Raw genomic sequence first — 13,647 nt, forward strand, 5'->3', positions numbered from 1 at the left:
ATTTTAAAACAGCGAATTTAAATTACCATGTACAAATCTTTTGAATTGACATCCTGTACTGGGAACAGCATACAGCAACATTATATCTGCTTAAAACAGGCAGTAGTTTTTGCTTTACAATCCCAAATTATGCACAGCAGCTTCCAAATACCTAAGATTTGTCTTCTGTGGGCGAAGGCATGTAGACATTTTCTCAAAACACTGCTTTCAAAAATGTAAATGTTTTAAATACAAAAAAAATGCCCAAAACGGAACTAATTATACCATTCAAGACTAGTGAGGTGAACCTTTCCAAAAACAAACAAATATTTCTTGGTCTATTTCTACCAGCGATCATCCACCCAAACACTGCAGACAAATGATTTCAGAACACTACACCAAAGTCACAAGCAACCACAGTCATAAACCGTTTCAGCTTTTAAATCCCTGCTCACTTTTACTGAAAAGTCCAACCAAAGTAATACATGTTGTTCCCCAATTCTTCTTATCGAACATAAACATGGGAAGAAAGAAAGGATTTTAATTTTGTACCTATGAATATCACAGAAGCAAATAAAACGATCATATTGACAGAGAGAAACTACTTGACAGGCAGAGATTTGGGAATGAGTAGTGTGCAATATATCTATTGCAGGAAGACGTTCCTGGGAAGTAACGTAGGTTTTTATACAAACTCTCGGTCTCTACAGTGGGCAGCACAGTGATACAGTGGTTAGCACTGCTGCCTCACAACGCCAGAGACCTGGGTTCAATTCCCGCCTCAGGTGACTGACTGTGTGGAGTTTGCACATTCTCCCAGTGTCTGCGTTGGTTTCCTTCGGGTGCTCTGGTTTCCTCCCACAGTCCAAAGACGTTCAGGTCAGGTGAATTGGCCATGTTAAATTGCCTGTAGTGTTAGGTGAAAGGATAAATGTAGGGGAATAGGTCTGGGTGGGTTGCGCTTCGGTGGGTTGGTGTGGACTTGTTGGGCCAAGGGCCTGTTTCCACAATAAGTAACCTAATTTAAACAGCTCAAATACAAGGATCAATTATAAATCGGTTATTATGCAATTTGCAAGTGAAAATAAATCGTGGTCCTTTTATGATCCTCCTTTGAAATGAAATTTTAATCCTGTCTAGGTAGGCATTGCCAGACTAGAGACAACCATGCACCACTGTCAGAGTTAGATGTACAGCGCGGAAAAAGATCTTTCAGTCCAACTCTTCCATGCTGACCAGATATCCTAACCTAACATAGCCCATACCCCTCTTAAACACTTCCTATTCATATACACATCCAGATGCCTCTTGAATGCTGTAATTGTACCAGCCTCCATCAATTCCTCTCACACCACCCTTTGCGTAAAAAAGATGCCCCTTTGGTTCCTTTTAAATTTCTCCCTAATCCTATGCCTAGTTGTGGACTCCCATAAAAGACCTAATTTATTGTGTTTTCTTCTTCCATCCAGTATCAGTTTTCATACAGAAGACCAAGAGAGTTGGTATAAAAACTTACAATACTCCCCAGGAACATCTTCCTGCAATAGATATATTGCACACTACCCACTCATTCCCAAATCTCTGCCTGTCAAGCAGTTTCTCTCTGTCAATATAATCATTTTATTTTTAAAAATCAAGCTCCTTCACTAAGCTTTTGGTTGCTTGACCTAATAATGCACATGGCCATGCTAATTCATTGTTAATAACATTGTAAAACATCCCACAGTGCCTTACAAATACTAAAAATAGAAGTTGTTTAAATCCAAATATCTGTCATAACATGTTGTATCTTGTTCTATACAGCACCTATCTTCTCTTCATTTGGATTCTCAATAAAATACCACTTGCCTCCTTTTAAGGGGATCCATGTTATCATTTTCACAATCTTTACTATTAGCATATCTGCCTCTTCCCCAAAAAAGACTTTGCTTCTATTGAGTTTAAAATTTACTTGACATTATTGCTTAAAAGATATACCGTTCTAGTACCGGAGGTATGTGATCAACAAGATGCATTGCAGCCTTTAACTATTTTTCCACATTTCATTCCAATTTTCTTTGAAGGGACAGGGGAGGAGAGAAAGGGAAGGAGATACTGAGAGGCATGGAATACAAGCACATATTTGTCTTTGAGCAATCAACAATGGGGAAAGAGCTGTTGTCACAGACACCATCCATTCTGGAAGACTCTTCTCCCCTCCTTTTGACGGCATGTTCGGGGAAATAAAAAAAGACCAAATAAACCAGACCCTCTAAAGTTAAAACAACATATTGAGGGCCCAACAAGGCAAATGTAATATGGTGTATCAAAACAGAAGTGTATACTGGAAGGGGTATATAATTTACAATTTTGTTTTACACAAAAAAACTTTACATTGAGGAAGTGTCTTTAGATCATATTACAGAAATAATTATTGCTAAAGTGGAATGACATTGCCTTTTATATTCCAAGATTAACATACATTAACAGTCAAAATAATTTCATGTGATGATCAATTTTTGGACAAATGTTTCCAAAGATCACATGTACTACATTGTAAATGTTACACAAAATGACTGCTCAATTTTCCATTCTATTCTCCAGGTACAAAAGAGGCAAGCTAAAAGGTTCCTTGATGTCTGACCAATTAAAGCACTATTTAGTGTCATACTAAACCATGAACAACTGAACATCTGGCCCAATATCTAGACCATAGAGGTGTCTATAGATACACTCAACTCACTGCCTAACTTGAACACCATCCCAGTGAAAAATGGACAACACAAAGCTGCAAAAGTTCAGGTCTTCTCCAGAAAATTAAACTTCCAACATCACAACATTATGTACAGAAATTGAATGCAGTCAACGTATCAGCTCTAACAATTTATTAAACTCAATGAAGTTTCAATACTAACCAGTATTGCAGGGGGAACATTAAATCCTGAAACATCAACCAGAATGTCATCATATTTATCGAAGTTAATACCAGTCTGATAGCGAGAAAAGATGGCACTCTCTTCTTCAGGTGGTGGAGGAGGAACATAGGTCACTTTAGGGCCTTTGAAGAAACACATGAATTAGATTTGAATGTATACAATTTAAATCTCAATTTGTATTATAATAAAGAGTCAGAGTCATACAGCACAGAAAAACAGACTCCTCAGTCCAACTAGACCATGCTGAACATAATCCCAAACCAAATTAGTGCCACCTGCCTTTCCTGGCCCATATCCCTCCAAACCTTTCCTATTCAGATATAAATCCAAGTGTCTTTTAAAAGGTTGTAACTGTACCCACATCTACCACTTCCTCAGGAAGTTCATTCCATACGTGAACCGCTGAAAAAATGTGCCCCTCACTTCTTTTTTTAAAATCTCTCTCCACTCATCTTTAAAGTTGCACCCTCTTGTCTTGAAACTACCCCGTCCTTGGGAGAGAATACAACTACCATTAACCGTATCAATACCCCATTTTTAAAAATAAATTTCTATGGGTCACCTCTCAACCTCCTATGTTCTAGTTGAAAGAAGTCCCAGTCTAACTAAAACCTTCCATACCAGGCAACATCCTGGTAAATCCCTCTGAATCCTCTCCAGCTTAATATCTTTCCTGTAAATATACAGACAAAACTGGGCATCGTATTCAAGAGACCACACCAATGTCCTGCACAACCTCAACATGACATCCCAACTCCTATATCCAAAAGGACTGAGCAATGAAAGCAAATGTGCCAAATGCCTTTTTAACCACCCAGTCTATATATGTGACACAAACTTCAATAGAATTATGTACCTGAACCCAGAGATTCCTCTGTTCTGCAACACTAACACAGGCCCTAACATTAATCGCACAAGCCCTACCATTGTTTCACTAAAATGTTACTAAAGTAAAATATTTAGAGTATCAGTTTAAAAGATGAAATTTTTATTTTGCACAAACTCTAGGGGCATAATATACCAAAGCAAGTGCCTGCATTCATCTTTCACGTCATAAATTTCCCTAAACACAGTTTATGGGAAGAATGCTTAGGTTTCAACAAGAGATGCAGGGAAAAATGTTACAATGCAAAATATGGGCTACTGATACAGAATTATCATCATCCAACTTAATACCAGGGACTTTCATGGACGGCAATGGTTTGAAAAAAAGTCACACTGACTTTGACATGTCGCTTGAAACCAAGTGACAGACGGGTAATGAACTTGTTCTCTTTTAAAACTCAAAAACCTTTAATTAGCTCCTTACTGATACAGTAAAATGAAGGCTAAATATTGACTTTCGCTGGAGAAAGTACAGCCTCGTGTTAAAAAAGTAACAATCTTTGCTGCAACCAACTGAATAAACTGTAAAGGTGGGAGGCATTCAACCTTAACTAATTGGCCATAACAGAGAGAAGGAGCCAAAGTCTTTTCACATCGATGTAACCAGAGAGGAAGAATCAGCTGCCTTCAATCTAGACAACAACATGAACAGCACCTACATGTTCCTTCCTCCAAAAACGAAAACAAAGTTGGTCCACAATGGATGTATGAATGATTAAATATTTGTAAAGCAAATGCCATTCAGTAATACCTAACTGGCTCCACATGCTAAAGACAGCAAAATAACATCAGCAATATGAGATCTTAAGAAAATGACAAAATATAGAGCAGGAAGTCCTCTGCCTTGTAGATTCAATACTACTTCCCATGCTAGGAATCTAAAACAGAAAGCTTCTAATGTAACAACACTGCTTTGGAGGCTAAGGATTCCCCCTGAAAAAGCCATGCTCATTGATGATGCTCACAGTTTGATTAGAAGATCCACAGAGACATGACAAGGTTTTGAAGTCTTCCATTGGTGGAGAAAATGAAAATATCAATCACAATAGGTCAGAAGTGGTTGACAGTTGTCCAATGTTTACTTGGAAGTTTAACTTGGCAATTTGCATTGTGGGGTCCTCTTTACAGAATCCATTTTTGTCACAATTTTCACTAACAGTCAGTCAAAGTTGACTGATGATTGCTGCAAGGCTTCAGGAATTGTTCAAAGCTGACTTCAATGGAACTTGGATTGCTCAAATCAATCTAGATAGCCACCTTTGAGTGGCTTTGCTTTCTGGAGACTGCATGTTGGCTCGAATGCAACTGAAATATCTTCCTCACCCTTATTAGATTTCCCTACTCTGCCTTTCATTCATGGAAAAGAGCTGTCACAAGCCCATCCTTCATTGCCTTCTGGAGTACTGCAGTAAGCAATCTTCTTGAAATTATGCCATTAATGTAGTTTAGGCACTGCCGCTGGGTAAGGAGCTGCAGTTAGGTAGTCTTCAGAGTTTGGATAATCTGCTGATTGCAGCATAGTTCCTCTGTAAGATTCAGAGTTCTGTGCTGCAACTTCATCAGGTTGACAACTCGTTATTAAAAATACTCTGATTCATTGAACCAGGACTGGTTCCCTAGTTTGCTTCAAATGCAGTAAGGGCGATGTGCCATGCCAGTTTAACTGGTGAAGGAATAGAGTTCTGCTTCACAGTCCATAGCACTTCATGGATGCTGGTTTTTTTTTGGAACTGCGATATCCATTCTGAATTTATCCCATTGATCACACGTCCTGTAACGACAATGGAGGTCATCCTCTTTTAAAAGTGAAGCCCACCTTCATAAGAGAATGTGCAGTGGAGAATCTACTAATATTTTCATGAGCAGACAAACCAAGTATGCGGATTGAGCTCAATTGTTTATTTTCTTTCAACGTACAGCGATGTACTTCAGACCTTAGTCAGCACACGTTAGTAATGGTGTTGGAGACTCTCTAGGTGGAAGACAATTAAATCTCCCACTCCATATATTCTATACCACATTTCTTCCAAGTGGTGTTAAACCTGGAGGAGAGAGATTCACCATCCACTGTTACCTCAATTAAGAAAAATTTTTGAACAGAATCACTGCAATTAAAAAAAACTTTAACTGCCCCACCTCTTGCCTGATATCTGAAACATTTCCCCCTTCAGGTAATTATGGGCTCCACTTAAAAGTCTACAGTGTTCTGTTTAAAGTTGAATCAGTTAGTTAATGTCAGTAAAGTGCTTCAATATTACCAACATTGTAACAATACATCAACTCAAAATCAAACTTGCTATACTCATGTGGACTGCCTGCAACAACTTGCTGCACCGACCAGCTTCTGTCACCAGATGGAGTGTGGTCAATTGATGATCTCGATAAATTTCAATTTTTTCTTAAAAATGCAAAGGCCTCAAAATCCAGACTTCCAAATGGAGGGGAGGGGATAAGCATAGAGCCATACAGCACAGAAACAGACCCTTTGGTCCAACTCCTCCATGCCGACCCTCAAAACTTTTAATTTGCATCAAAATATCTTAAAACATCAGAGAAGAAACAAAAACAAGAAGCCAACTCCACAAACTGTAACAATGGACACTCTTAACTGCTTAAAAGCACTCTCCAAATTAAGTCCTCTGGGCATCAGTGAACACAGCACTGCCTGCCATTCTGAATTTTGTACAATTTTACTGCAGGCTTCAAAACAACTTAATGGGTAAAGTTCTGGAATCACACAAGTCTATCACCCAAGTAGCTGTAGTTTTCGGGAAAAAAAAGGTAGATGCTAGAATTTAGAACCAAAACAGAAATTGCTGGGAAATATCAGCAAGTGTGGTATCATCAGTGGAGAGAAATCAGCATTAATGTTTTGGGTCGAATGACCCTTCTCCACCTGTAAAGAAGGATTACTGGACTCAAATCATTGACTCTTTTCTCTCCATAGATGCTGCTAGATCTGCAGAGTTTTTCCAGCAATTCCTGTTTTTGTAGCTAAAGTTTTAGGTCACTCCGCTAAGTACATCAGGATAAGAGTGATCTATCCATATTCGAACTACGTACTTTTGTTTTTGTAAAATGGTTAGCTTCAGGGCAGCAAGACTTCCTTATCCACGTGATCCGAAGTCACAGAGACTCCACAGGATTAGAAAAATGCTGATGGCCATTTCCTTGTGGCCATTTATCAACATGCTGTAAACAAGGAAGTGATCGTTGCCTCACTTGCTCTGGATTATTAACTCCAGAATGCATTGTCAGAGACATACACCACAGAAAGAGACCCTTTATCTAACACATCCATGCAGCCAGATATCCAAAATTAATCTAATCCCATTTGCCAACATTTGGCCCACATCCCTCTAAACCCTTCCTATTCCATATCCCCATTCAGATGCCTTTTAAATATTGCAATTGTACCAGCCTCTACCATTTCCTCTGGCAGCTCATTCCATACATTCACCATCCTCTTCATGAAACAGTTGTGTCTTAGGTCCCTTTTAAGTCTCTCCCAACTCACCTTAAATCTATGCCCTCTACTTTTGGGACTTCCCTACCCTCAGAAAGAGACCATGGCTAGTCACCCTATCCATACTCCTCATGATTTTAAAAACCTCGAAGATCACCCCTCAGCTTTCGATGGCCCAGGGAAAATAGCTCCAGTCTATTCGGCCTCCCCCATAGCTCAAACACTCCAGCACTGGCAACTTCCTTGTAAATCATCAACAGATCCCACAAACAGAAGCCAAGCTGATCAAGATTCATATTTTCCTACAGTAAGGAGTAGCCTGGATAGCTAAAAGATCGCCAGATAGAAATAAAAGGGTGAAGGAGGAGGAGATGGTGATGAATGAGGAACTGGTGTGTAAGAGGAGCCCATACTACAGGATGTTCACAAAAGGCCCTGAATAACCTCAGTAAGGCACCCCCTACATCAGAACTCAAACCTTCTTTTAATTAGAGCCAATATACCATTTGCCTTCCCAACTGCTTACAGTACCTGCCTGTCTACTTTCATTGCTTGTCATGCAAGAGCACACAGATCTCTTTATACACCCATAATCCCCAGTGTACATTTAACAAATATTCTTCCTGTTTTTCACACTGAAGTATATAACCCTACATTCAGCCACACTGTCCTGCATTGCCATGTGTTTGCCCACTCAACTAGTCACTTCTTTGCATCTACTTCACACTCAAATTTAGTCCAGTTTTGGTCAATCATGAAAGCATATCTGCATATATGTTGTGAATAACTGGGGTCCAAGCACTGATCCTTGCAGTACCCCACTAGTAGCTACCTCCAAGAATCAATCAATTCTTGATCTATGCTAATATTTTACTACCTTTCCCATGCACTTAAAACTGTGCCCACTAACATTTTATGATAAAACCCTTCTGAAAATCCAAATACACCACATTCACTAATTTTCTGAACTATTTGTCTAGTTACATCCTCAAAATACTAATTAATTACGCATATTAATTACGCATGATTTACCCGAGATAAACCTATACTGGCTTTGTCCTAATATGTTAATGCCTTCCCATTGTTCTGTTAGTATGCCTTTTTATAACAGACTAATATTTTCCTCACTGCTGATATCAGGCTAACTGGTCTATATTTCAGTTGTTTGGTCTCTTAAAAATAACGGGGTTACATTTGCCACCCGCCAATTTGTAAAAACTGCTCCACAGCAGATAGAATTTTGAAAGATGACCATCAACACACCCAATATATATCAAGGGCCACTTGCTTTGATACTCTGGTATGTGGATTAATTCCTGAAGAAGGGCTCATGCCCAAAACGTAGATTCTCCTGCTCCTTAGATGCTGCCTGACCTGCTGCGCTTTTCCAGCAACACATTTTCAGCTCTGTGGATTAGTTGTCAACCTTTGACCCTATTAAATTTCTCTTGCATAATTTTCTTATTAATACTGATTTCCTTCAATTCCACCCTCTCATTACATCCTTGGTTCCTAACATGTCTGGAAGGTTATTTTACCCTCTTTCGTGAAGAGAAAGCCAAAGTATGTTTTCAATACTTCTGCCAGTTCTTTGTTCCCTTTTATAATTTCCCTGGTTTCCGACAGGAAAGGACCTACATTTGATTTAACTAATCTTGTTCTCTTCACATTTTACTAGAAACTGACCATAAAAGCTCCCATTTAAAAAAGGAACTGTGGATGCTGCAAATCAGACAAAAGCAGAAATTGCTGGAAAAGTCAGCAGGCAAAATCACAGTTAATGTATCGGGTCCAGTGACCCTACTTCAGAACACATTAAACCTTCTGTACTCCCTGCAAATTTATTCATGCTGTAATTGTCTTATCTTGATCAAACTTTTTGTTCTAAAATGCTCCCAATCCTCTATTTTTCTTTTAGCAATTTTGTATGTCTCCCCTTTTTGGATCTAATCCAACAACATTTTTTGGCAAGCCATGATTGAGCCACTTTATCATTAATTATGCACAAAAGAGAAACAATTAATTGTTGCAATTCATTCTCCCAGACTGATCATAAACCAACCCTTTGATTGCCCAATTGTTTTTTCTCTCTCTCAGGGCTCTGTCTGTACCTAACAGTTTCTTCTGACCCCTGCTTAGCATACAGGCCAACCTTTCCCTAGCTACCACCAGTTCTAAAAAAACGATCACTGTACCGGAAATACTAACTCTGCTTTCCCACCACAGATGCTGCCAAACCTGCTGAGATTTACCAGCAATCTTTTTTTGTTTTGGATTTCCAGCATTCACAGGTTTTTCAATGGTTGGAGACAGAAGGAGAAAAACTTAAAAATTTTTAAAAGTGGTACTCTCTCAGATCCAAGTTTTGAAAGGAATCCCTGCTCCACCTAAACAAAATCATGTCAATACCTGTTCTATATGCAACTAATTGTTTTTTAGTGCCAAATACCAAAGTTACGTAATTGCCCTTGCAGGAGCAAACAGCTTTCCACAACTCCTACATTAAAATTCCACTTTACAGAAAAAAAAACTTGGGTACACTGGTATTATGGACTAGGCCAGACCACTCAAAACATTTTTAAATTGGTAGCCCAGACCATAACTTTGCAATTTGCTTCAGCAAGTGTACAGTGAAATTACCCAGAGTAAGATAGCTAGGTTGACCACTAGATTTTAAAAACAGAAATTTATTCACAAAATTACACTACGAAACAAAAAAAAAAACCAGAATATAGAACCCCCACAGAACTCCGTCTATCCAAACTAGACTTAATTATGCTGTTCTGAATATACACAACAGTCCCAATAAGCAAACCCCTTTCGAAACCAGTATAAATGAATGGAACAGATGTTTACAGGATGTAGATAGAATGGCAGAGCCAGAGAGAGTTTGTTTCCACGCAGCTCACTGTTGAACTCCCAACTAGTTCTGGACTGAACTAAGCTACTCAGCTTGAGCTGACCACTCCCCTTTCATGATACAAGTCACTTCTAAAACATGACTGCTTTGGCCTTAAGTCTCATCTGTTTACATATAAACAAGAAGTCCTCTCAATACTCTTTAATCTCTGTACCACACTAGACTAATTGGCACAAAGTGCATTTAATACCCATCTGAAAAATAAAACCAAGGACATAGTATCCTTGAGAAAAGGAACAGCTTTTAGAAAAAAAGCAGCCAGCTTTGTGACACTGGATCATTACGAAGGCCTGCGTTTCACAGAAGATCTTGAGCTGCTGTTCTAAAATTAGAACATAGACAGTACAGCACAGAACAGGCCCTTCAGCCCACGATATTGTGCCGACCATTGATTCTCGTGTAAGGTAAACCTAATGTACAAACCCTCAAACTTCTGTGACCATATGCATGTCCAGCAGTCTCTTAAATATCCCCAATGACCTCGCTTCCACAAATGCTGCTGGCAACGCACTCCATGCTCTCACAACTCTCTGCATAAAGCACCCACCTCTGACATCCCCTTTATACTTTCCACCAAACAGCTTAAAACTATGACCCCTCGTGTTAACAATTTCGGCCCTGGGAAAAGGTTTCTGGCTATCAGCTCTATCTATGCCTCTCATCATCTTGTATACCTCAATTAGGTCCCCTCTCTTCCTTCTTTTTTCCAATAAAGTAAGTCTGAGCTCAGTCAACCTCTCTTCGTAAGATAAGCCCTCCATTCCAGGCAGCATCCTGGTAAAGTTCCTCTGAACCCTCTCCAAAGCATCTACATCTTTCCTATAATAGGATGACCAGAACTGGACATAGTATTCCTGAATAAGGGCTCATGCCCGAAACGTCGATTCTCCTGCTCCTTGGATGCTGCCTGACCTGCTGCGCTTTTCCAGCAACACATTTTCAGCTCTGATCTCCAGCAACTGCAGTCCTCACTTTCCCCTCATAGTATTCCAAGTGCGGTCTAACCAAAGTTTTGCAGAGCTGCAACAAGATCTCATGGCTCTTAAACTCAATCCCCCTTATTAATGAAAGCCAAAACACCATATGCTTTCTTAACAACCCTGTCCACTTGGGTGGCAATTTTAAGGGATCTATGTACCTGCACACCAAGATCCTGCTGTTCCTCCACACTGCCAAGAATTCTGTCTTTAATCCTGTACTCAACTTTCAAGTTCGACCTTCCAAAATGCATCACTTCACATTTATCCAGGTTGAACTCCATCTGCCACCTCTCAGCCCATCTCTGCATCCTGTCAATGTCCCGCTGCAGCCTACAACAGCCCCCTATACGGTCAACGACACCTCCAACCTTTGTGTCGTCTGCAAACTTGCTAACCCATCCTTCAAATCTCCTCATCCGTCATTAATAAAAATTACAAAGAGTAGAGGCCCAAGAACACAGCCCTGTGGAACACCACTCACCACTGACTTCCAGGCAGAATACTTTCCTTCCACTAACACTCGCCGTCTTCTGTCGACCAGCCAATTCTATATCCAGACAGCTAGATCTCCCTATATCCCATTCCTCCTGACCTTCTGAATGAGCCTACCATGGGGAACCTTATCAAATCCCTTGCTGAAGTCCATATACACCACATCCACCGCTCGACCCTCATCAACTTGTCTAGAAACATCCTCAAAGAACTCATTTAAGGTTTGTGAGGCATGATCTGCCCCTCACAAAGTCATGCTGACTGCATTTAAATCAAGCCATGCTCATCCAGATGGTCATAAATCCTATCCCTCAGAATTCTTTCTAACACCTTGCAGACGACAGACGTGAGACTGACTGGTCTGTAATTGCCGGGGATTTCCCTATTTCCTTTCTTGAAGAGAGGAATTACATTTTCCTCTCTCCAGTCCTCAGGTACGACTCCAGTGGAGAGCAAGGATGCAAAGATCTTCGTAAGCGGCGAAGCAATCCCATTCCTTGCTTCCCAAAGCAGCAGAGGACAAATCAGGTCTGGCCTGGCGACATGTCAATCTTAATGTTTGTTAAAATTTTCAGCACATCAGTTTCCTCAATCTCTATCCGTTCCATCATGCTTACCTGCTCTTCAATGGTTTCATTCACTACAAGGTCCTTTTCTTTAGCAAAGACAGAAGCAAAAAGCTCATTTAGGGATTCCCCTACCTCTTCAGACTCTATACACAAGTTCCCTATGCTATCCCTGATCGGCCCTACTCTTTCTCTGATCATTCCCTTATTCCTCACCTCGATGTAAAATGCCTTTGGATTCTCCCTAATCCTTCCTGCCAAGCCTTTCTCGTGTCCCCTCCTCGCTCTCCTCAGACCATTTTTGAGCTCCTTCCTTGCCTGCCTGTAATCCTCTAGAGCTGAGCAAGACCCTCGCTTCCTCCACCTTACGTCTGTTGCTTCTTTTGGAGAGACGCTCCTCCGCTCTCATGATCCAAGGTTCCTTTACCTTATCCCTTCTCGCCTGTCTCAGAGGAAGACATTTATGCATCACTCGCAACAACTGTTCCTTAAACAGTCTCCACATGTCTATAGTGCCCTTTCCATGGAGCAATTGACTCCAGTCCATGCTTCCCAACTCATGTCTGATAGCATCATAGTTTCCTTTTCCCCAATTAAATATCCTCCCATTGTGCCTGCTTCTCTCCTTCTCCATAGCTATGTCGAATGTGAGGCAGTTGTGGTCACTATCGCCAAAATGCTCTCCCACCGCAAGATCTGACACTTGCCCCGGCTCATTGCCGAGCACCAAATCCAAAATGGCTTCTCCCCTCATCAGCCTGTCAACGTACTGAGTTGGGAAACCCTCCTGAACACACCTCACAAAAACAGCTCTTTCCAAACCATCTGCTCAAAAGGAGGTTCCAATCAATATTGGGAAAGTTAAAATCACCCATTACAACAACCCTACTACATTCACACTTTTCCAAAATCTGCCAATGTATGCTTTTTTCCAATCTCCCTGCTGTTATTGGGGGGCCTGTAGTAAACCCCTAATGAGGTAACTGCTCCTTACTGTTCCTAATTTCCACCCATACTGACTCAGTAGTCAGACCCTCCTCGACAATGGTAACTTCTGTAGCTGTGATACCCAGATTAGCAGTGCTACACCCCCTCCTCTTTTCCCCCCCTCCCTATTCTTTTTAAATTCATGGAACATTTATTGCATTTATCCAATGTCCCAAGATGGAAATACACATGCAAGCAATGAAAATTAACTTAAGAACAAGTAAAATCTTCAAATAAGCTCAGTTTGAATGAGCAAATATTACCTTGGCTTTTATCACCTTCAACATCACCAGAATTCCAACGACCTGAAAAAGAATACAACCTGGATCAAAGCTGAAGGTCCCTATTCACTTGGCCAAACAGCTTTGAATGGATGAAGTATTTTCTTTCCAATTTCAAATAGAACCTTCGTAATCTAACAAACTCAAAGAAAAGGCATCATAACTGGGCTCTAATG

General features: G+C 40.3%; 1 protein-coding gene across 12 annotated transcripts in view; it reads right to left on the bottom strand.

The window, feature by feature from the left end:
* ddx4 (DEAD (Asp-Glu-Ala-Asp) box polypeptide 4) overlaps window positions 1-13,647 on the bottom strand; it is a 132,365-nt gene that overhangs the window by 30,197 nt on the left and 88,521 nt on the right. For all 12 annotated transcript variants that reach the window (XM_072571502.1, XM_072571485.1, XM_072571519.1 and 9 more), the window contains 2 exons: window positions 13,454-13,495; window positions 2,874-3,016 (listed from right to left, as the gene is read on the bottom strand). In XM_072571502.1, the coding sequence (XP_072427603.1) occupies window positions 2,874-3,016; window positions 13,454-13,495 (185 nt within the window). The remainder of the gene's footprint in view (window positions 1-2,873; window positions 3,017-13,453; window positions 13,496-13,647) is intronic.

Source organism: Chiloscyllium punctatum, chromosome 1 (genome assembly GCF_047496795.1).
Source record: "Chiloscyllium punctatum isolate Juve2018m chromosome 1, sChiPun1.3, whole genome shotgun sequence".
Classification (NCBI taxonomy): Eukaryota; Metazoa; Chordata; class Chondrichthyes; order Orectolobiformes; family Hemiscylliidae; genus Chiloscyllium; species Chiloscyllium punctatum.